The sequence below is a fragment of the Amblyomma maculatum genome, chromosome 6, assembly GCF_055883805.1.
Source record: "Amblyomma maculatum isolate TAMU_Amacu chromosome 6, ASM5588380v1, whole genome shotgun sequence".
NCBI classification, from domain to species: Eukaryota; Metazoa; Arthropoda; class Arachnida; order Ixodida; family Ixodidae; genus Amblyomma; species Amblyomma maculatum.
In genome coordinates this window covers 175,399,284-175,421,556 of record NC_139349.1, presented here as the reverse complement: position 1 = coordinate 175,421,556, position 22,273 = coordinate 175,399,284, and the positions used below count along the sequence as shown (strand labels likewise).

The 22,273-nt window shown below is 48.5% G+C and overlaps 1 protein-coding gene across 2 annotated transcripts in view; it reads right to left on the bottom strand.

Moving 5' to 3' along the window:
- Positions 1–22,273, bottom strand: part of pio (zona pellucida domain-containing protein piopio) — a 112,579-nt gene that overhangs the window by 34,120 nt on the left and 56,186 nt on the right. For both annotated transcript variants that reach the window (XM_084607703.1, XM_084607704.1), the window contains exon 3: positions 15,947–16,004. In XM_084607703.1, coding sequence (XP_084463829.1) covers positions 15,947–16,004 — 58 coding nt within the window. The remainder of the gene's footprint in view (positions 1–15,946; positions 16,005–22,273) is intronic.

Below are 22,273 nucleotides of genomic sequence, written 5' to 3'. Positions count from 1 at the left end.
CAGCTGCGCACGTATACGGCCCATTGGAAACAAAACTGTTAAAACCGCGCGCAGACACGGTATGGACAAATGCGAAGGTTAGACAACGTCCCCCGCGGGTCATCGGAGCGACCAAAGTCCGGGTTTTTTCACTCTCAGTGCTGCATGTAGAACGAGTAGACATTTCTGCGTTCTCGTCACGCGTTTACCACTGTGCACGTCAGGTCACGTGTCGTCTGAGCCTCGTTTATCCGCATTCTAAGAAACACGGCTGCACAGCCGCCGCCTTCCCTGTTGGCACTCCTTTCCTGCACTGCCGTCGACGCGACGGCTGCGTGCGTGCGCGGTTATGTCAAGACGAAGAGGAAAGAGCGTTACGCAAGCGCCTTCCTCCATGCGCGGGGCTCAATATGAAACGTCCTGTTGTCGAGAATTCAGCCATCTTGCGAGAAAAGCAAGCAGAGAAAATAAGCTGGCCGCTGTGAACGTATGCCGAGCGATTCCGCCGCATTAGCTATTGCAGGATGTGCCTAGCCGCTAATGATATCTCGAAAGTGTCTAAAGTACGCCTCTCACTTCCGGACGTAGAGTATATTTGCTCTTCTCTGCCAGCCTTGAGTCCTTCGATGGGCGGATCCGAAGACGCTGGTAATTTATGCAGTGTGCGCTCTTGGCGCGACGGTCAGCAGGTTTGTGGCGTTTGTATAAACTAACAATGAGATGCTCCATCGCAGTGACAAGTGATATCTTAGCAAGAAAATTTGTCTGGTCAGGCACATCGCACTCCAGCGTAGAGAGGAAATTAACTTTCAGTTTTAACTTAGTATTTGTAAGGATTGTGAATTGTAGTTTAGGGCTTAGCAGAAGCAGTAGCGTAGCAGCGATACATAACTCTTCCCGAACTCCGACATCATGTGTTGCCTCACTGCCACTTTTTTCCCATTTTCAATTTTTCTTCCCTTGTACCGTAGGAGACCCAGGGCTCGTCCCAGGGCTCGTCAAGGTGACTGTATAAGCTTTTTCGAACCACCAGCACCCTGTCTGTGATAGTTTCTGCATGTGATTCAGCTTCATTGCTATCGCAACTTCAAGTCAGCGTTGTCTTCTTTCTTTCTTTCTTTCTTTCTTTCTTTCTTTCTTTCTTTCTTTCTTTCTTTCTTTCTTTCTTTCTTTCTTTCTTTCTTTCTTTCTTTCTCTCTTTCTTTCTTTCTCTTTCTTTCTTTCTTTCTTTCTTTCTTTCTTTCTTTCTTTCTTTCTTTCTTCCTTTCTTTCTTTCTTTCTTTCTTTCTTTCTTTCTTTCTTTTCTTTTTAGCGTTGCTTATCGGCTGAGGCGTAACCGGAAAATTGGCATTTTTTCTTTCTTCCTCGTACCAGCAGCTGACAGCTGCCATTGCAACCTACCAATTAACCTGCTCAGCAACCAAGCTACTCTTGTCATTTCCTCGCTTGAAGAGGAAACAGTTGCTCGAAGCATCTGTTTCAGTTGGCCCTGTAAACATTTGAGTGCGAACAAAAAAGTCGAGGCTAAGCCTTTCATACTGAAGGGACACGCTCAGATAGTTGCGCATATCTATGAAATAATGATTCCCTCAGCTCAAGATACTTAAACGGCGGCCAAGAATTTAGGACAGTCTGTTTCATACGCACGGCATAAACAGACAACGTAAAAGACATTAAGAATTCATGTACACACGGCTGAGGAGATACGTTTCTCTCATATATCATGCAACGCGCGACGTTTACTGTTTAATTAGATAATGAGGCAGTCACATTTCGTTAATAGTGCAACTTAACAAAGAACTTAGACTGGACGTAATCGCAATACATTTGGTAAACGCAGTTTACATATCAGCCCAAATCAAGTTCTTGTGGTTATTCCGTGCAGAAACATTTTACACGTACGCGCATTTCTCGACAAGCAAAAAGACGGCTTCGCTGCGATGGTGGGAACGAACGACCGCAGCGACAGAATCAGCGCATCGGGACATGAGCTAGTTAATTGATAAGCTCACCAAATGAAGCTTAATTTCACCGTTACCGGCCTGAGGGAGGTCGCCATACCTGGCCGGCTGAAATTTCGCCGAACACACCACTCTATATTGCTGGCATAAGACAATATCATAAGAGGGCTTCACCGCAGTGTGGATGTATAAGAGAATAATGCCTGTATTCAAGACTAAATGACGAGCTGGTTTATGGATTCCCTCGAATGCAGAGCATTCACTGCGTCTATGTGAACAAGTGTTTAATCTCATGATGGCATGCATGTAGTGGGTGAGATTTGTAAAATAATTATAACTGAACGTAGAAGGATTGATGTAAGGAATTTTCTCAGGTCGGTTGATCCATTGTTCTGCATGTGGCGCGGTAAAGAGAAATAGAATAGGTCGGCAGCAAGAAAAAAAAAAAAGGCCGTACGTCTTACAAGGGACGTAGTCTTTCAACGGTAGCCGCAGCTCACGTAGCAAAGCAGATTACACACGTCTGCGTTGGTTGTCATGCCTTGACGACGGGCGCTCGGCTTTAATAATCTCGCACACGAGTACCTAGTATACACAGATGCACCCCTGGCAGGAATGGCGCTCTCGTATCAGGAGCGGCCTTGGCGAGGCGCAAGGATGTCTTGCGCTGACTCGCCTCGCCGGAGGTCAAGGCCTGTATCGGGACGTCTTCCTCGAGGCCTTTGCGTAACCGAGTGTATCCTCCACGAAGAAAAAAACCTTCTATGACAGTTGTGGCTACGTTTCAAACTTAAGAACCGTGCATGTGAAGCGTTCCTCTTGCATCAGACTGGACGAAATCATGCACAGAGCACTCATTGCGTCTGATATATAAATCATGGTGGATCATCTCGCATCACCTATTGCGCCTCGAAAGAGGGGGGTCACGATAAAGCTGACTACAAACTGATTGAATTCGCGAGAACTGATGCAAAAGTGGGGACAATGCTATGGAACCGTGGTCGTTCTCTTCGTAGCTACGATCCATCATAAAGCAATGGTGCCACACGGCGGCGTTAAGGTATTTGCAAGAGATGCAGAACAGAGAGCACGCATAGCTGCAGCCGATGATGGTGTGCGGCGTTTAACGCTCAAAAGCTACTCATGCGTTATGACAGACACCCCGACGGACTGCCCTACACCATGGGGAATCACCGACATCACACAGCTGCGGAGGGTTTCGCAGTTCGCCTGCATGGAAGTGAAGCCGCCTCTGTTCGAACTAGAACAAATCAAATCATCGCACGTGACGCACGTAGCAAGAAGTAGGCCTTGGATCCTAGTTACTTTGGTCTAACAGTGCGTCCTGACCGTTACCCAAGTCACTATGCCCAAGCCAGCCAAATACATGGGCTTGTGCTGCTATGAATAGAGGCGAAGCCCTTCCAATTGGTGATTTATAATAATGTCACGAATGGTGAAGTGACTCGAAAGCTGGTGTATTTTGCTAATCCCCTTATCGCCCGCCGCCTGTACTGGCAAGCAGCACTGGACTCTGGGATACGCGCTCAGTCATGGGACCCGTGACGTCGGGAGTAATGTATGACCACGTCTGGATGCTCTGATGGCCAGGAATGTATGCGCAAGTAATAAAATATGAAAATTAAATTGTCTGTGAATCAGTGAACGTGACCCCTTTACTCCACTTGCGCTATTGTAAATCCGGCTCTGATGATACAGGACCACCTGTTTGCGCAAGCCGGCGGCGCCCATCTGGAGAGTGGGACTGCGCCGCCCGCGTCCGCGGTGCCGGCGAGAGAAGCCGGAATGCAGCGCCCCTTCTTTTACCCCTACACGCGTCGAGACGGGAAGACACGGCCTTGAGGATGCGCGCGGACGTCGGACACGGCGCGCGGAGGAATGCCGCGGGGCCAAGCGAGCTGAGTGCACGGGGTTGCATTGTGTGCTGCCTAACCATGCTGCGGAAAAAATAAACACGCCCCCTAGTGCGAACAACAGAATCGGCGAAACGACAGATGCAAGCGCCGCAGATCAATCAGGCCTTGCCACGAACAGCTCGGCCACGGCGCCGGTCCGCCAGACGCGCGCAAATGAGAGAGCGAGTTCTTTGCAATAAAGCTATCGCCTCGCTACGCTCTCACTTTCTATCCCGAAAGGAAATTGAGGAAAACTTGGGCGAGCTCGGCGAAACCGCTGCAACACTATCCAATTACTGTAAACAAAAATATACGCCACAAGGTTAACTGTTACGGAGTGCTAATGTCTTGAGCAAACAAGAACAGATAGAAATGTAGCCATCTAGGTGTTCTGAACCTCTCACATCGTCCTACTCGGGCAAATGGGCACAGACGCTAACATTTTATTTCGGCGCAGTTTGCCTACTTTTTGAACACTATTAAATGCTTGCAGACCTTGCTCTTTAGCATAATTCGACACTGGAGCGTGAAAGTAAATGCAAACTGACACTGCCGTGAACAGCTGTGAAAACTTTCTTAAGAGTTTCTGAATTTGAACCACTCACTAACAACAGCTTTATTTTACGTGTATAATGTCCTGAGCCAAATGACGGAATAAGCAACACCACCTGCTCTCTGCTTAATTTACGAATGTAAATTAAGCAGAAAAACGGCGCGTAACGCATTTGGTACCCAAAGGCAAACTGCGAAATTTTCAAGCTAGAATAGCCGCATCTTACTACATAAATCTCGCTTAAAACGCGGCGTGTCCATGAGACGACACAGCGGCGACTAGGGCGCATGCGTATTCTTGACTGCTCAGCAATTGACCCGGTCACTGCAGTGCATATTGGATTAGTGCTGAGCTCCAAGAACGCGAATCCAATCGTTGGGCCAAACGCAAAAGACGCCAGCATGCAATGTGGTCGAACACAAATAGACAAATAGATAGGTTATAGGGAGGAGGAGGGAAGGCAGGCATATTAACCAGAGATACCTCAGCTTGGCTACCCTACACCGGGCAAAAGGGATTAAAGAGGGAAAGAGAAAAGGGACGTGAAGGAAAGTCACAATGTCACTCAAGTCGGCGGCTGCCAGTTAACAAAACAGGGCCTTGTATGCCTCGAAGGCAGTCGGCTGTTGTGGGTGCACGGACCAAGAATCTTGTACTCAGTTAAAGGGCGAGAATGGAGGCGGTCCCGCGCACAACGAAAATTGTCTTTTATTCAGCAGGGCATTCACACAGGAGATGTCCAACTGTCTCTTCACAAGTAGGGCTGTCGGCCGTTTCAATCAGGAAACCATATTTGTTTGCGAAATCAACATCTAGCCATAAACAGCACATGAACCTTTCTTCTCGACGTGCTATCTTATGGGGAAGGCGAAGACACAGTCCAGGGTCCAGTGCCCTGAGGCGACGGTTGCAAAACTCTCCCGCGTTCCACGCTCAAAGCGTGATCTCAAGGGCCAAAGAGCGACACTCTGCGTCAACCACCGACATGGGAACTCCGTCGTTGTGGGCAGAACGAAAAATTTCCCTGGTCTCAAAGCACCTATTAAACGCGATGGCCCTCCGTTTTTCAGCGAATTCGCCATCGATGCATGAGCAAAGAATCGCGAACGTATACCTCTAGCAGGTGGTAGTTCGGAGGTGGCGGGGCGCTGACTGATCGACCTAATTGGCAGAAGCTGCCACCACGACCACCTCCTCTCAGATGGGAGGATGACATGGGAATCGAACTCCCATGGCACACTTCGATGCCGATTAAGGCACGCTACTCGTAGGCCACACAGGCGGGGCTTTATATCCAGGTCTAATTACCACGTACTGCATGCTAATCGATATGTAGAAATTAAAATATTAGTAATTAAGCGAATAGAAAAATGTATGTACGCAAACGAGGATCTGCAAAGAGCGTCGGCAGACGAGAAGCATTGACGCTCTCGAGTTTCCACCCTTGAGGAATATGATCCCAATTTTAATTCCTTCTTTCACTCTCCTTCTTCATTTTCACGCGAAGCGATCCAGATGGTGAGATAGATATTGCGTCTTTCCCTTGACTATAATGCGCAAGCGAGCAAGGTAGCATTATCCGCGGTCGGCGTTACATTGGCTGACGCATATATAGTCTCTGAATGCGCTTAACAGTTCTGCACCGGTGTGTTAATTGAGAAGCGGCCCACGCTCGCTTACTTGTGCAGAAATATAGGCGCGGGTGTGCGCCGAAGCTCCTCACCGCTGAGCGATTGTTGCGATGATCACTACTGGATCCACGGCGCCCATCTCACCTCTGCCGTCTTCTTCCGTGATCCGAAAGTAAAGACGCGCGCAAGCGTTGCCTGCAGAAAACGAAACGAACGGGCCGCTCAACTTCGGATATGCCTCATCGCGCAGTGTGGTCACGTCCCACCGAGGCTGCAGCGGAGACTCCTCTCCACGCTCTTTTGTCGCCCTAGCTGCGCTACTCTTTATATTTCTCGCTTTAAAAAGCAAGGCCGCAGCCCTACAGCACTGACCACGAGGTCGCTCTGCTATTGCCGCTCCGTTCGTGTAGATAGCCATCCCCCACAGAGAGCTACATAACGGGTCTTTAGCGAGGGAACTATAATAGAGACCCTCAAAATGAAACTCGAGATTTCTTTCGACCGCAAAACGCCCTCATCGGTCCTTCCCTATAGCCGATAACAACGACAGCAAGAATGCTCCGTTTTCTTTTTTTTTTTTTTTTTATGTCGGAAATCGTTTTCAATGTCGATATCTGTGTCCAAGTGAAGGATTTGTTCTTTGCTTCGGTGCACGAGCCAAAGGCTTTGTGCAATACTGGACGGCAAAATTCTTTCCTAAGGCTGCTTGAATCAACGATCATTCGTGTCATATCTTTATGTTCTTAATTAAATGCTAGCCTAAATGATCCAGGAGAGAAGAAAAGATAGAAAATAGTTTTTCTTGTCGGTTTTTTTTTGTGCTTTTTCCTTTTGCCACAAAGAATCAATTCTATATTCTGAACAGGGCACGTGTCAGAGCAATATATGACCTTTCGCGCAGGTGTATCACTTCTTCTTCAACGATGTCAGTGAATCGTAACGGATCGTACCAGTCGCCGCGATGCAGCAGGCCAAGGCGAATGCTAAGCGGTCAGGCGATATAGACACACGGGAGCCGTCCGCAACTCGTCCCATGGCGGGAATTTCCGGAATAAATGTATAGAGGTCGAATCCAGCATTCCGTTATTCAGTGGAAACGTGCAACGCTTTTAAACGTGCCAGTTACTTGATCGAACGCAGCGCAGGTTGGAGATGCGAGTGCCCGAGGCTCGGAAGAGGTTGGCACCCGTTCTTGGAGAGCACTTTCACAAGTATGACGGCTGCAGCCGTTCGCATTTGTATTCGTAAGCGCATCGAGCCGCTGATCGGAGCGTCCTTCTCTTTGTCGAATTCAAGAATGGACTGTTACGCAAGCGAGGCTATACGCAAGTCCTTTTGGCTGAGCGCGCAACATTAAGCCGGTGCAGCAGTCGATGCAGGAGAAAGTATATTTATACCTGCAGCAGTAACTTAATTTAAATGGTCATGCGAATTCTTTTCACCTTGGCTCTTTATGTGACAGGGCCAAGGCGACTATTTTTGCACCCTAAGTAGATCCTGTAAATGATGAAAGACCTGACCACCTCGCTGTGCTGGCTAACGAAATATAGGCACACGATCACGAAACCAATATAGCCGCTCATGAGTAGCAAGTCCTGCTCCAATTTGACGCTCTTTCAGGCAGGTTTGTTTGAGGGCTAGTTGGGGCATGGGGCTCTGAGTGATAGCCTCACCGCATTGAAGTCCCCCCAGAACTCGAAACTCGAATAGTGCAGGCTCGAAGGATAAACACGACCATATTAGCATACTAAATCTCTCTGCTGTTTTCTCGAAAATTGTTCCGAGTTTTGTAGAATATTAATACGTCAGACGTGGCATTAAACAGGGTTTGTGAGCTGTCATCTCGGTGACAAGTATTTTTTTTTTTTCGTAGAAATTGGGTTGAGATACAAAGTTTGCTCACGGTGCAAGTCCTTTTCTCTTTTGCAAGCTAAAGCACAAGCAGGATTAATTTCTTCAGAGTAGAATGCAGTGGTACCGTATACTCCTACACCAACTTCGTAACATTCGGTTTTTGAGGAAGTCGTCTGCGAGAAAAAGCAGCTTGACAGTGGAAAGATGCTTTGGTTTTTGGGTTTAACATCCCAATGCGACTCAAGCTCAGTTCAGTAGTTCAGTCGTGTCCGACTCTCCGTGACCCTATGCACCATATCACGCCACGTTTTCCGGTCTCTCACTATCTTCCAAACATCACATAACTAACATCTGCAGCGCCTCGAGGATGCCATCTAACCATCGCGTTCTCTGCCTACCCCTTCTCCGGCGACCCTCAACCTTTCCCAACATCAAATCTTTCTCCAGCGACTCCTCTCTTCTCATCAGATGACCAAAGTAGCTGAGCTTTAACTTTAGAATTTGACCCTCCAATGAGCAGTCAGGGTTTATGGTCGACAATATCGACTGATTTTTCTTCTGGCCGTCCAAGCTACGAGAAGTCATAGTGGAGGGCTCCGAAAATTTCGACCACATGGGATTCCTTAACGTGTACTGACATCGCACAGCAGACGGGCTTCTTGCCTTTCGCCTCCATCGAAAAGCGGCCGCCGCGGCGGGGTTCAGTCCCCCATCTTTGGGCACAGTAGTCGAGCATCCTAACCACTGCATCACGGCGGGGCAATTGGCAGTGGAAAGAGCTGAATTAATATTCCGCATGAAATATGACGTACACCTGAAACCTGCTGTAGCACGATGTGTTCATTTACTGATACTCCTTTAAGGACTCTGTTAATGATTTTTGTCTAGCTTCGCTTGAGAATAATTTGGAGAGATAGCATCGGCTAGAAGCGAGTCTCCAGCAAGCACCTGGTGCTAATTCGACCATAGTGCGAAGCGCCACAAGCGTTGCTCTCTGTAACGATGGCTTATTCGACCGAAACTGTGGGCTTGAAGATGAACGCTGCACGCGGCCAAGAACGATTTCGCTGCGCGGATGCCGGGGATGGAAGGCCTAGCTTAAACGCAAAAATGCTACTCGTATATGGAGAAATAATTCAAACAAGTGAGAAAAGCAAGCAACGCCTAAATATGTTAGGAATTCGTCTTCGAAACCTGCCGATTCTACATCCTTAATGCAGTAAAGGAAGAAGATATAGGCGTCTATGTCCAGGAGAAAATGGTACTTTCTCCATGGATTCGTCCAGGAATGTAAGCATAGAATGCAAATGTCCGGTATTTACGCCACGCCCCCGTAGACAAAAGTGAAACACGAAAATGAAGTGCCCTAAATAACTACGTCATTGTGTTGATGAGTAATTTCTGTACTTACGCCACGTAAATGCATTTTACGCAGACGTGTTTTCACAATTTGTTGCATTTCAGCGTTCATCTGCTGTGGTGACCGGCAGGCTGTGAACTTGGAAAACTGAACGATAATTCGCAGCTTCGATCAAGGCTGCAGAGGGTACCTTTCGCAGAAAGAAATATGAAAAAAAAAAAAAAAGAAACGCTCTTGAGACGGGATCGCGGTGCATATAAGCCTATATGAGATTTCTTATGATCGTTATGAATAAAGCTCTCTCTCTCTTTCTCTCTCTCCCGATGCACGAGGTTGTAGAAATGAATCGGAAGCAGTCTTCTGCGGCTCATATATCGCTGCGTCGTTACAGCGCACTAAAATTACGCTAATCATATTTCCATTTTTTTTTTTACCCGCGCTGTTCTCGGCACAGTTGTGCGTATACGTATGGACATTTTTACGTATAGCTCACGGCTACAGGCACCACGTTAACACTCCTTATTACGAACAGTGCACAATCATGCGTCCTTTCTTTTTCCCTTGACGTTTCGCTGTGGCAATGAAGAAGTGGGAATCATGTTTCCGTGCAACGGTTTCAATGTGTGTGTTTGTCAAGCAGGTAGCATCGATGTCGCGCTCCACGCTTCAGAGATAACGCGACGGACCTCTCACCTCTGACCCTGGTCTGGTATTAAAAGAGAAGAACATAAAAAAAGAATCTCTCCTATCAGCACTCGAAATTCGATTTAGCTTCCGTCGTGCGCAGTCTGAGGATATCCAACACGCTGTACCGGGCTTGAAATATTTCTATAAGTGTTTCACGTGTAGCAAAGAAATGGCTGCATTTTAGAAGTTACATTGTCGGGCGAATGTTGAACTCTTTGGTGTCCATAAACGACTTCTCTAATTACCTAGAAATGTTCATTTATTTATTTCGCAATACTGTCAATCGCCTTTTAGCGGCCAAAACAGGAGTGGACGAAGTACAAAGTGCCGTATAACATAAAAAAAAAAATAACTTAAATAACTTTAACTGGGCAGCCTGGTGCAGGTTTGTTACCTAAAATGTCTGTATAATTAATTTGCGGACATCGCCACTGAGAACGACCCCACGTTCGACCTAGCACTCAGCCACCCCGCACGCAGGTGGCCACGCGTGAATATCAAGGTTCCGTAGGCAACGGACACCGCATTCGGGGCAGTTCAGTTCCGCCAGGTGGGGCGACGTAGCGCCCGCACAAGCATGCGTGACCCGTGGCCACCGTCTTCTCAGGGCGCACGCGTCGATTAGTATTCCGCTGCGGCGTCTTCGTCTTGTTCGGCCGAGTTCCGTCGGGTGTCATTTTCATTACGACCTGATAGTCGGGTGACATTCCCATCGAAGACAGGGCCTATCTCGGTCCACCATCGGTACCGCTCAAGCGAAACGCTGGAATTTTCACGGTCTCCGCGCCACCCGGGGGCGGCTTCCTCGTCCTTTCTGCAGCTTGCGTTCTCTAGGCTGTTCCTGGTTTGGGTGACGTAACCTACTGACATCTAACTGGATAGAGCAACAGGGAGCGGTGTCGGGGTAAAGTTCGATTACGCGAGCCTAACAGGGCGCAGGTAAGCGCCTACCACCCTCTGCTATCAAAACATGAGATGGGATTTTTTTTTATTGCGAAAGCAATACTACTTGCACTTTCAAGCCTTCGCGTAACCAGGCCGCCGTTACGTCTTTACCCATGTGACGCTGTGACGTCACACCTCACGTGACACACGGGCTGGCAGGAGCTGCCGACTTGGGTCCCTCGTTTCACATGGGACGGTTATGTCAGAATCAGCCTGCTAGGACCCTGGCATTCACATTACCCCTATAGGCCACTAAGGCACGTTCATATGGGTTGGTTAAAACGGGGCTTTTTATGAGGGCTGAGGAAGAACAAAAAGAGAAGAACGCTCGGTTACCGCAGCTAATGCTTTCGCTCAATATTTGGTTCAGCAGCGTTGAACCCTTGTAATTTTCTTTTCTTTTCTTTTTTTTTTTTTTTTTTTTGCAGTCCATTATTGATCTGTGCAAATTGACCGAACTTTATTCCAAGAAACAATGGTGTTTAATGGGTTTTCAAATGAAAGTTTCTAACTAAGGGAGGAAGCAAACAGGGGTCTTCGCACTCCCTTCCCTGCTTTGGTCCTAAGGATATATAAATAGCAGCAGACTTGGCAAGTCGCCAGTAGTTTGGTTTGGTTTAGTTTGTGGGGTTTAACGCCCCAAAGCAACTCAGGCTATGAGAGACGCCGTAGTGGAGGACTCCAGAAATTTCGACCACCTGGGGTTCTTTAACGTGCACTGACATCGCACAGCACACGGGCGCCTTGCTTTTCGCCTCCATCGAAAAGCGGCCGCCGAGGCCAGTAGTATTCTGCATGACAAGTCGCTATTAGTATCCAAGGCAGTAAGTCTCACCCGTTTAAAATCTCACCCACCACATAAGTGATCTGTGAGCAAGATTGATTGCAACTAATTAACCAACCAAGTAGCTGCTGCTCATGAGGCAGGTACTTCAATACTAATTTAGCTGACATTGAAGTGCCATTAACTAAACAACCAGTTTTAAAGCGTGAGCATTAAAACTGGTTGTCAACGTCGTCGACTCTGAAGCCTCGCAGCCTCAAAAGACCTCGACGATGACGCGTGGCAGTTGACGGGTAGCGGTGACAGGAGGCAGCTGCCAGGTGTCGGTGATGATTGGTTGAGGGAGGCCACACGGCATGGTCGAGTAGGAAGGAGGTGCCGACGGGCTTTCGGATCGAATAGTGAAATGGGAAGACGCAGTCACAGTTTGTCACTCAAGCCTCTCAGGTAACAAAAGACTACCTCGAGGGCAGTTCACTGCTTTGGCCACAGTTCGATAACCTAATCCTCTGTCAAACTGTGGCAATCGGGGCGGTCCAGAGCACCACGCAGCGCATGTCATTCGCTCGCAGGCGCCGGGCATTCAGACAGGAGACGTGCGATTGTCTCCTCGCAGCCACATCTTCCACAAGCCATCAGCCTAAAGCGCAAAACGAAACCCACTATTACAGACACACTGAGCTACTGCAGTGGTGCCAAACGCGACTGCCACCACCGTTGAAAGGTGTCTCATTATTGACCTACATTACCAGGTTCCGGGCAGCACTGAAGAGCTGTTGACTGAGTTCAGCTCACGTCTCAGGCACTAAACGCAGAGGCCGGGTAATTGTGCTCAACGCGCTCGACGCTCGTTTCTGTCTGGGCTACGCCGCCGCGCCGTTTAAGGTTTATTAGGGCCAACCTTAGCGCACAGTTTCCTCCAGTGGTCCTTCCTGCCGGTGCTCCGTGGCGGATTTTGACCGCTTATTTCCCATTGTTTCTGAAAGCTGGACTGCAGGTGAATCGTTGCTGCGAATGCAAGCAGTAAAACTAACAAAAAGCCTCCCTAAAACGCTACCACGGAGGGACGCGTACGAGTGTTAAAATACCACAAAGCTGTTATTGTTATTTTTAAGTCATATTTGCTTTGCTTTTTCCTTACGCGAATAGATAGAGAAGGAGCGGACGTCGATAGGCCGCCCTGAGGCTGACGCCGCCGTCCTGTGTCGGTTCCTTTGCCGTACCTCCCACGAGCTAACCGGAGAAGCGTGCCTTCCGCTTGCGTGCTCGATACTCTCTAGCGACAGGACCAACGATGATTCGCTGTACATCTATGAGCAGGAATGGAAGCCAAAAGAAAGAAGTGCGCTGACAAAAAGAAGCATCTCGGAAAAGCAAGAAAGCGCGGCTTCCTTTCGGCGTTACTTGTCGTTTAAACACCCCATCTTCGCCTTTTCTTTCTCTTTCGTTGCTGGCCCCGCGCCGCCTCATCCGACGACCATGGTGGCCCCGCCGGAGTGAGAGGAAGGCGCGATTCCGTGGCCCCACTCAAAGCCCGACCTTGGGTGTCTTCCCCCCTTCACTCCGCCGCCCTTTCGCCCTAGACACACACAATAACACGGATACGTCGGCCGACGCTGCAACAGCTGACCCGTTCCTCGCGGCAGTGTGGAGGCTTCGCGTGCGCCTGCCTGTGTGCCGAAGAACGTCGCTTTTGTACACAGCTGGGCTCCGGGTAACGGGTCGGTCACGCCTAGTCGCGCCAAGTCACGCCAAGACGGAGACCGTCTCTCTCTCCCACCGGGCCAGTGCGAAGCTGCCGTGCTGACTCAGTGGGCGTCCGTCGAACAACAAACATTTAAGTGAGACGGTCAAAGTTAAGAAGACAACAGTGTCGGTTACAAGTTTAGACCAGGCTGAAATTAAGAGGGACAAACGAATTTCGGATAGACCTCTAATGCACACAACGGGCAGCTAGCAGCCCCTTAGAGTCGCAGATAATGGACGTCGATGGAAAGGAGGCGCGTAGTCGAAATCGACAGGGAATGAAATGAAAGACGAAGACAACAGCTCGGAAGGTTATACTAGTCACTAGCTCCGCTGGCGAATGCAACTTACCCCTTTCTTAATTTCTTGAGTTAGCTTTCCTTTGTTACAAGTTACCTTAATAACTGCGTCACTGGTCATCAATACAGCGAGGGTAAAGGGCTGTAATTGCTTGCGGTGTTGTGAAGGGAACCTTGCGAACATGTTGCGCTGCACGGAGTGCGTGAACTACGGCTCATCCGAGCTACTACAGGGTATTCCGCATTGAGGGGAAGCCGAGTTGACATTTTTGAAACAACAGGTCTCTAGTAGACTTAGTCGGACTTCCGTCGATAAACCAAGAAACTTAGCCGGAAGATATGTCCGTTCTCAACGGTGCGACCAGAATCTGCTGCCCTTGCTGGGAAGATTTCAGCAGAAGGAAAGTATTCAGCGTCTAGATAACTAGGAAGAGGAGCCAGTGCACCCTGCGAAATGCGATCCTATGTGGCGTAAACATGGCGAAAATAGAGCACTTATGGAAGCAACCTTTTACGCCGAAAGTATCGCTGTTACGTGCAGCACATAAACAACGAGGACGGTACTTGCACTCAGAGCAAGATTCCTTGTCGCCATTTTCATCACTCGCTCGCATGCTATGGCAATCATAAGAAAATTTATAAAAAACAGCGTGATAAACTTGGCAAAACAATGAAAAGCTAATAGTGCATGATACTCAGCGCTTCCCAACGAACGACGCGCGAGTGACCACAACGACACGCAGCGCAAGGCACGGCGGAGCGGGTTGTGGGTAAAGAATAAAAAAATTATAAAAGCATAAGTAGCGTCGTTTAGCGCGTTTAGCGCGTTTAGGCGGACTATTAGACAGAACGAATTATAGTAAGCATTTGCTGGACCCAGACGAATACAAACTGTAATAACGCGTCGGTGAGGAAAAAAATAAAAAAAAAACGCTCACTCCATCAGAAACGAGGCTGACAAATGGCGTGCCCTCGTTAATGGCCGCTTCCTGCCTTGGTGGCTTGCTGACCCGAGCAACAAGTGCGCCCATGAGTCTTGGCGAACTAAGCGCCTTACGCATTCTGGGGCTCTGGGCCTCACGGGGTTTCTTGAGCGCCCCCCTCTCTTCCCACTCCAATCTCTTGGGGCGCGCATCGGGCTTCCTGCAGCGCTGCGGTGGCGCGTGCGTACTCCTCCGCGACCCTGCGGAGACTGCCAGGTTCACGTGCCGGACATGCATGCGTGAGCGCCACGCGGAACGAAGATTCCTGCGTGGTCACGCTTCGATGCTTTTGCGTCTGGAAAGGGGGCAGCTGAACAGCGGAAGAGGGCTGACGTCGGCGGATTCTTACCGTTTGCGGAAGTAAGAAACAGAACAAACTCTCTCCAGGAGAGATGAGCGTCTCGTGTTCAGGAACCGAATGACTGACCGCTTGTCAGCTGTACGTGCCACATCCTGAAAAGCTGTGGTTGGCAACACTTTTGACACCGGTTCCGGACATTGATGCTCAAAAAGTTATGGGGATGCCTATCGGTGCCTATTGGTGCCTTCTGAGGCTCGCGAAGTTGCATATCATTGCGCACTCAACGAATGCTTGTGTGCATACCCCCCGGGGGAGGGGGGGGGGGGGGGGATTCCTGGTTAAAGGCAACGTGACGTGCAGAAGGTTTGAAATTTAAAAGGTAGCTTGGAGAGCGAAAAGATATGAAGATGGGTTGAAGAGAAGCCTCAGGCCGCTATCCACCATTGATATAATAGGATCCTCCTGGTGCTTCCACTTCCGAGTGAAGACCCTTTTTAATCCTTGTCAATCACCCACGCACTATACCCTAACGAGATTGAGTGCTCTTGTTGGGGAAGTGCGAATCCCTTTCTACCTTCGTTCTTTTTATTTCGTCTAGATGCAAGCTTGCCGCACTTGCTGCAAACCGTCAAATATTTCGGCCAATTTGCACGGACGCACTACACCAAAGGAAGCTGGTGGGCAGAGGGTCTCGTGCTTGTTACCTTGTTACCTTGTTCCGACTTCTTGCCGACTTATTTTGGTCGCACATGTGACGTATTCCTGTCGTAAAATGTCGAATGCAGCCATATTGTTGATCAGGCTAGTGGGTATACAACGCATTGTTCTTTTCTCATATTTTAGTTGTTTCAGTTTTCTCGTCAGCGGTTTTCCCACATATTGAATTCTTAGACACGTGCTACGCCCGGCATTGTGCGAACTAACGCCATAAACACAGGGTGACTTACCAATCTTCGCCGAGACGGCAGTGTCTTCCTGGGCAGATGTGCATGCTGCCAGGAACGCCTGCGAAAGACCGACGAAGCACATCAGTTAAAGAGGTAATCACAGATCTGGCAATGGCTAACTAGCAGTGGCACCGTTCGAGTCACTAATACACCGAGAGCAAATCATTGGAGGCTCATCAGCACTAAGCTGAGGTCCTTCTCGTGAACTCAATAGTGAAATGACTTTGCAGCTTTCATTAGGGATAGCTTCTTTAACGACTTTACAGCTTCCATCATGGATCTTCACAGCTGTCATTAACACAGAGGATGGGGCTGACGCATCAGCAAAAACGTAATAATGAATAAACCACTCATTTTAACCGTACCTAGTTACCTGCCATCCTCTGCATTGCAATGTCCAAAAAGCGCGGGCAGCTTTTGGTAGTCAAAGGCTTTCACGGCGGCGACGCAAGCGCGACGCGCTCAAGCAATAATTCAATCAACGGTCAGACCGCCCGGTATCAAAGCAGGCTGGTTGCAGCAACCACCGAATAGGAGGCCGACATTTACCGAAGTAAGAGAAAATAAAGGAGGGGAAAGAAAGGAGCTACCAAGGCCTCCCTCCAATTTCGGCCCGATTGTCCCCTGCCGTTCTCCTCTTTCCGCTTTTTCTCGGCTTGGCCGGCTTTCCCGCACGACTCGGCGCCGCGATTCGTGATGAATGGCGCAATCCCACTTGGCGGCTAATTGCACCCTTTGGGAACGCATGGCGCGTCCCAGGGCGGGGAAGGACTCCTCCGAACACGCCCCTCCCCTGGATCAGTGTGGACGGGGAAAGTGGTGGCCCATCGCCTCCGGCTTCGGCGTCTCCGGAGGTAAAAAAGGGTTTCCGTACCAGCCGGTCAGCGGGTCAGGCGGGCGCCGCCACTGACATCGATTATGCGCTACCATTAGGGCTCGGGAAGCGTGCCCGAAGTGTGTGTAAACAACTCTGGGGTGATTACGATATTGCTTTTTATCGCGTTCAGCACAATTGATGACCACTTGGCTGCTGCGAGATAAATAGTTACAGGCAGAACGAACGCAGCAGTGAGAGTGCATGAAGCGCGGCGGCAAGCGTTGGCCGTCTCTGTGCTGCGCCTGTGAAATAACGCCCCTCGTAATGCGTCCAGCGTGCGGGGTGAGGTGCCAGTCCACTGCGCATGGCACACTCTGTTACATGGTAGTGGACCTGGTTTGTTGCACGATTAAGAAAGGTTCAGCTCCAGCTGCAAATTTAATGGGGAGGGGGGGGGGGGGGGGATAATAACGCTTAGACGCAGATTGCATACACGACGGGGACGCATCCTCTTCAGATATACGCGAAACTTCGGATTGCCAAAGTACTTGGTGTAGGGCTAGTTGGTTCAAGTTATAAATTTGAACTGCGCAGAGGAGACAAGCGAAGATAAATAGGAAAAAAGGAAAACAGGCTCATTTTCATGTGTTCGCGTCCTTTTCGCCGTTAAATTTTATGTTCAGATTGTCAGCGTGAATCGAAGCTTATTCTTCTCGAAAGTCGCAATGAAATAAAAAGTGCCGAAAGGTGCCCTGACGCTCATGCAGCAAAATATATACGCGGCAAAATGAATATTTAAATTAAAATCACCAAAATTCTTGCAGTGAACCGCGAGGAATTCAGGAGCCATTTTTTTGCTGTAAGGCAGAAAGGCGATCGAGACAAAGCAACCAACATCAGATGCTGCTAAGACCTAGTCCCTTCATTGCTATGCAATTCATGATCTGGTGCATATGCGGCGTGTCGTTTGTATGACGCTGAAATGATGCGTTTGTTTATTAAAAAAAAAAAAAAAAATACACGAGCATTCCGGGCCTCACGAGAACATGCCTCGGGGAAAGAAAGTAGTCGGGGACGTTTCTTATCATAATTTCTGCAATTAACGAAAAAACACTTTTCATTAAGGCATTTCATATATACCACTTTACGCTTAATTGTACGTCGTGCTTTGGATGCGCGGCTTGGAGCAGAGTAATGTTGCCGGCAGCATATTGACAACTCATCTCTATTTCACTTGTGTGTTTCCATCGCATCGCTCCATCAGTAATAATTAGAAAAGGTCTGAGATGGTGTTGCGTAGAAATCCGCAAATGTTTCTGTGTCTAAGCTTACATACCCTAAGTATAAGAATTAAGCATGCAAGTGAGGTCATGGCCGCCGTTTTGTGGTGCCCCTGCTCCTGCAGTGCAAGCCGGAAAAGAAGACGATTTGATATGCCTGCAGCATTTCGCTGAGCTACATGCACAACGAAATGACGGCAAAGGTTACGTAGGTGCATACTCCTTACAGCCAAAATGCCTCCCAAAAAAGTGGCGAGAAATTAATGTCTGCTCGAGGGAAAGTCCATTTAAAAATGCAGCGAGAGCAAAGCTTACAGATAACAGATGTGGTATTTCTTTTTGTTCCTTTGTAAGGGGGCAAAAATGTAAGTAATGACATAAACAAGGCCGCGCCCAGAGCCCGAAATAGACTGGGTGGCACTGGGTCATTTTCAGCGAACATGAATGACGAAAGCGCGGTTGTGGCTGCTTCCGCCGGACGCCGCCGGCAGCAGACCTCTTATTATCTTCGTTTCTTTCTTCCCAATTTCACTTTAGCTCTTTTTCCGCTCGACTTATTCTCCGGACATACAAGCCGCAAATTCGAGCACTGTGCAACGGTTGGCACTTGAAACCGCCGCCAGGTTGTTAGTGGCAATAGCGGGTTTTTACGAGCCTGTCGCTGCTTATGCGCGTCGCACGCTTTGCGAAGTTACAAACCGCAAAAGCTGTCTGCGCAGCTCGAGAGAGAAAAGCGAAAGGGGTCCGGATGTGCTATATTTGCTCAAGCGCGGAAATGGGCCGCGATCATGTCCTCTATCGGGTGTGGAAGCAGAAAGACTGCTTCGTTCCGGCGCGCTACTTGTTCAGGGCACACTGCGCGCGTCCGGCTAACGTGGTAGGTCAGCAACAACCGCAGCGCGCAAGTCGTCACACAAGTATACACAATGCACCGAGTGCACTGAATTATTGACATCCGCTTCTAAATGGCGTTTTATTTTTGTCGCATCTTCTAAATGGCGTTTTATTTTTGTCGCATTTAGCATGTGCAAGAAAACCATGATACATAGTTATGGTGTGCATTTTAGCGATTCGAGCGCTGTACGCAGCTTCTTCTGGCCTTTGACTGCGGGTGAGATCGCGCGCAATAGCGCTTCGACAGCAGATAATACACGCTAGCGCTCTTCCCGTAAGCAAGGCAGTCACGACCATCTCTTTTCATTGACCCGGTTGAAGAGGCTCGCCTAAAGGCACGGAGGCGCGCATGCAACGCAATGCAAATTACCATCGCCGTCTGGACAGTGGTAATTTGCATTTTCCTGCCTCGCAGAGGATTCCTGCTGCATCTCGTGCTATTAATTATCTGATTGAAAAGAAAACGCATTGTATACTGACCATGACTACATGAAGCGAAAACTCGAAAGATTACCTATATTCACACGCACACACTGAACTAGAAACGTTTGATTCGTATCTCAGGTATGATTCACAACGGCACCCGACTGCGTTTTGCATTGGGTATACGTTCAAAAAGGCCTGAATCAGACAGCCAAAACCATACTTTCTTATCTTTTTCATCTTGTGCACCAGCTTTTTACAAGTGAATCAACACTCCGATAAATTCAGTGTACTTACGAAATACATAAGCACGCCGAAATCTAAAGGCGCATATCCAAAGGCTGCATATCATATGATGTGCGTGCTTTTAAAACGTGTGAAATATCCCATGGGTTGAAGTAATTGATTGGGCGGACGTTAATGGACGATAAAGTTAGACACTAGATCCCAGCCATAAATGTAACCTGATGGCGGTAATGTCCTGTGATAGGGACATAAGAATTTTTTATTTCTTAGAATAGGGAACAGCCAAATTATAGGAACAAAGACAGGAAGGAACAACGTAGGCGCTGACTTACAACACAAGGTTATTCTCCTCTGTGTACTGTGTTTGCGCTCGTCCCCATTTTAAGCCATGTTGCACCAACTAGCACGCACCAACCTCATCGAGAATTTTATGACATTACTCACTTCCTTCACTACCTCGAACATTCTAGGCTATTGCTGTACCTCCCATGTACGTACCTGAATGTCCTTTAACAGCGCCATTTTTGCGCAGGAATCAGGAAAATAGAAAAAAAGAATCATTGTCTAGGCTGAAGTAGTATTGCTGTGCATCCTTTCTTTAGGTGGGGTACCTGACTGTTCCTCAACGGTGTCAATTTTGAGCCGGAAAAGAAAAGCACTATAGAAGGAAATGAATAGCACATAAACTTGAGCAGAATCATTAAACGAAATGCCGGCAATTAGAGGGAGTAAAATGGTTGTCCAGCACCCTTATCGTCTCCCTCTCCCCACCCTCTCCTGTTTATTTCTCGCTCACATGTCACCGACCGCGACTAGCATCGAGCCGCCCAAAGCCCGAGCAGCGCTGACATGAGTAGACTGATTTGCACTTCGTGCTTGACTGGAAGCGCAGCCAGCGCGCCACGCTTGAACGGACAGTCTCGATCGCTGCAGCCTTGACCAATGCGCATCGGCGGATGTGTAACAGTCAAGAATGCCGGAGATAGCTGACATGGGGTCACGGCTGCAAGGCACGCGTCACGGATCACGCTCACATGAAAAAAAAAAAAAAAAAAAAGAACACGGAGATTGAACTTCACGTCTGAAATTCCCCAACGCCATGATGACGCCGAAAGGTGGGGAGGGGCCGGGCGATTCGGAACAGTGACCAGGGCCATGGCTTGTAACGTGCACTGAGTGCGGAAGCCTCGGATCTTTTTTTCCTCACTCTTCAAACGACCAATTATTTGCGCACCCCACTCACGGCCTACGAAAGACAATTTTTCAATAAGCAGTTTGCTACAATGTTATTCGAGCCCCGGTACTATCGATTACCAATTACTCGGGTCCTCAGACAGAAACACACGGGTCGAACGATAATCATTCTTCAGAGTGACGATCGTGACCAAAAGCAGGCAAGGCTGCTGTTTCTTCAACGCCTGTTTGCCGACGACAAATGGCATCACTAAACAGACCGAAGCTCCGAAATAGTGGTGCGCCATACTCTTCCCATTGCCGGCGAAATTTTAAGTTATGCAACTTTCTTGATGGCCCTTGTTTCCAACAAACGCAATGCTTTTCAGATAAGCGAACTTAAAAAAAGAAGAGGAGGGGGGGGGGGGGGGGGGGGCTTAAATTTAGAAATAAATATTCGCCGCGGTGGTTTAGTGGCGAGGGTAAACGCGTGCGACTATATCGTTGTGACGGTAACAAAAGAAAATGCGATTATTGCTTTAGCATCACGTGCAAGTAATGAAAGGTACATCATCATAATCATCATCATCAGCCTGATTATACCCACTGCAGGGCGAAGGCCTCTCCCACATTTCTCCACTTAACCCGGCTCTGTGCTAGCTGCATCCACTTGACCCCTGCGAACATCTTAATCTCATCCGCCAACCTAACTTTCTGCCGCCCCCTGCTACGCTTTCCTTCCCTTGCAATCCAGTTTGTTACCCTAAGCGACCATCGGTTATCTTCTCTTCGCACTACATGTCCTGCCCATGTCCATTTCTTCTTCTTAATTTCCACTAGAGTGTCGGTAACTTGAGTTATTTCTCTGACCCACTCCGCACGCTTTCTATCTCTTAATGTTACCCCTACCATTTTTCGTTCCATAGCCCTCTGGGTTGTCCTCAACTTAAGTAGAACTCTCTTGGTTAGCCTCCACGTTTCAGCTCCATAGGTGAGTACAGGCAAGATGCAACTGTTGTATACTTTCCTCTTGAGCGATACCGGTAAGCTGCTAGTCATAATCTGCGAGTGCTTGCCAAATGCGCTCCATCCCAATCTTATTCTTCTTGTTATTTCCTTTTCATGGTCCGGATCTGCGGTTACTACCTGTCCTAAGTAGACATATTCGCCTACTACTTCCAGTATTTCGCTACCTAATGTAAACTGCTGTTCCTTCCCGAGGCTGCTGAACATTACCTTAGTCTTCTGCATATTGATTTTCAAGCCTACCTTTCTACTCTTCCTGTCTAGGTCATCAATCATTATTTGCAGTTCATCCCCCGAGTTGCTTAGCAAGGCAATGTCATCAGCAAATCGCAATTACTGAGGTATTCTCCATCTACCCTTATCCCTAACTGCTCCCATTCCAAGTCTCTGAATACTTCCTCTAAACAAGCTGTGAAAATGCTAGGGAGATTGTGTCTCCTTGCCTAACACCTTTCTTTATGGGAATTT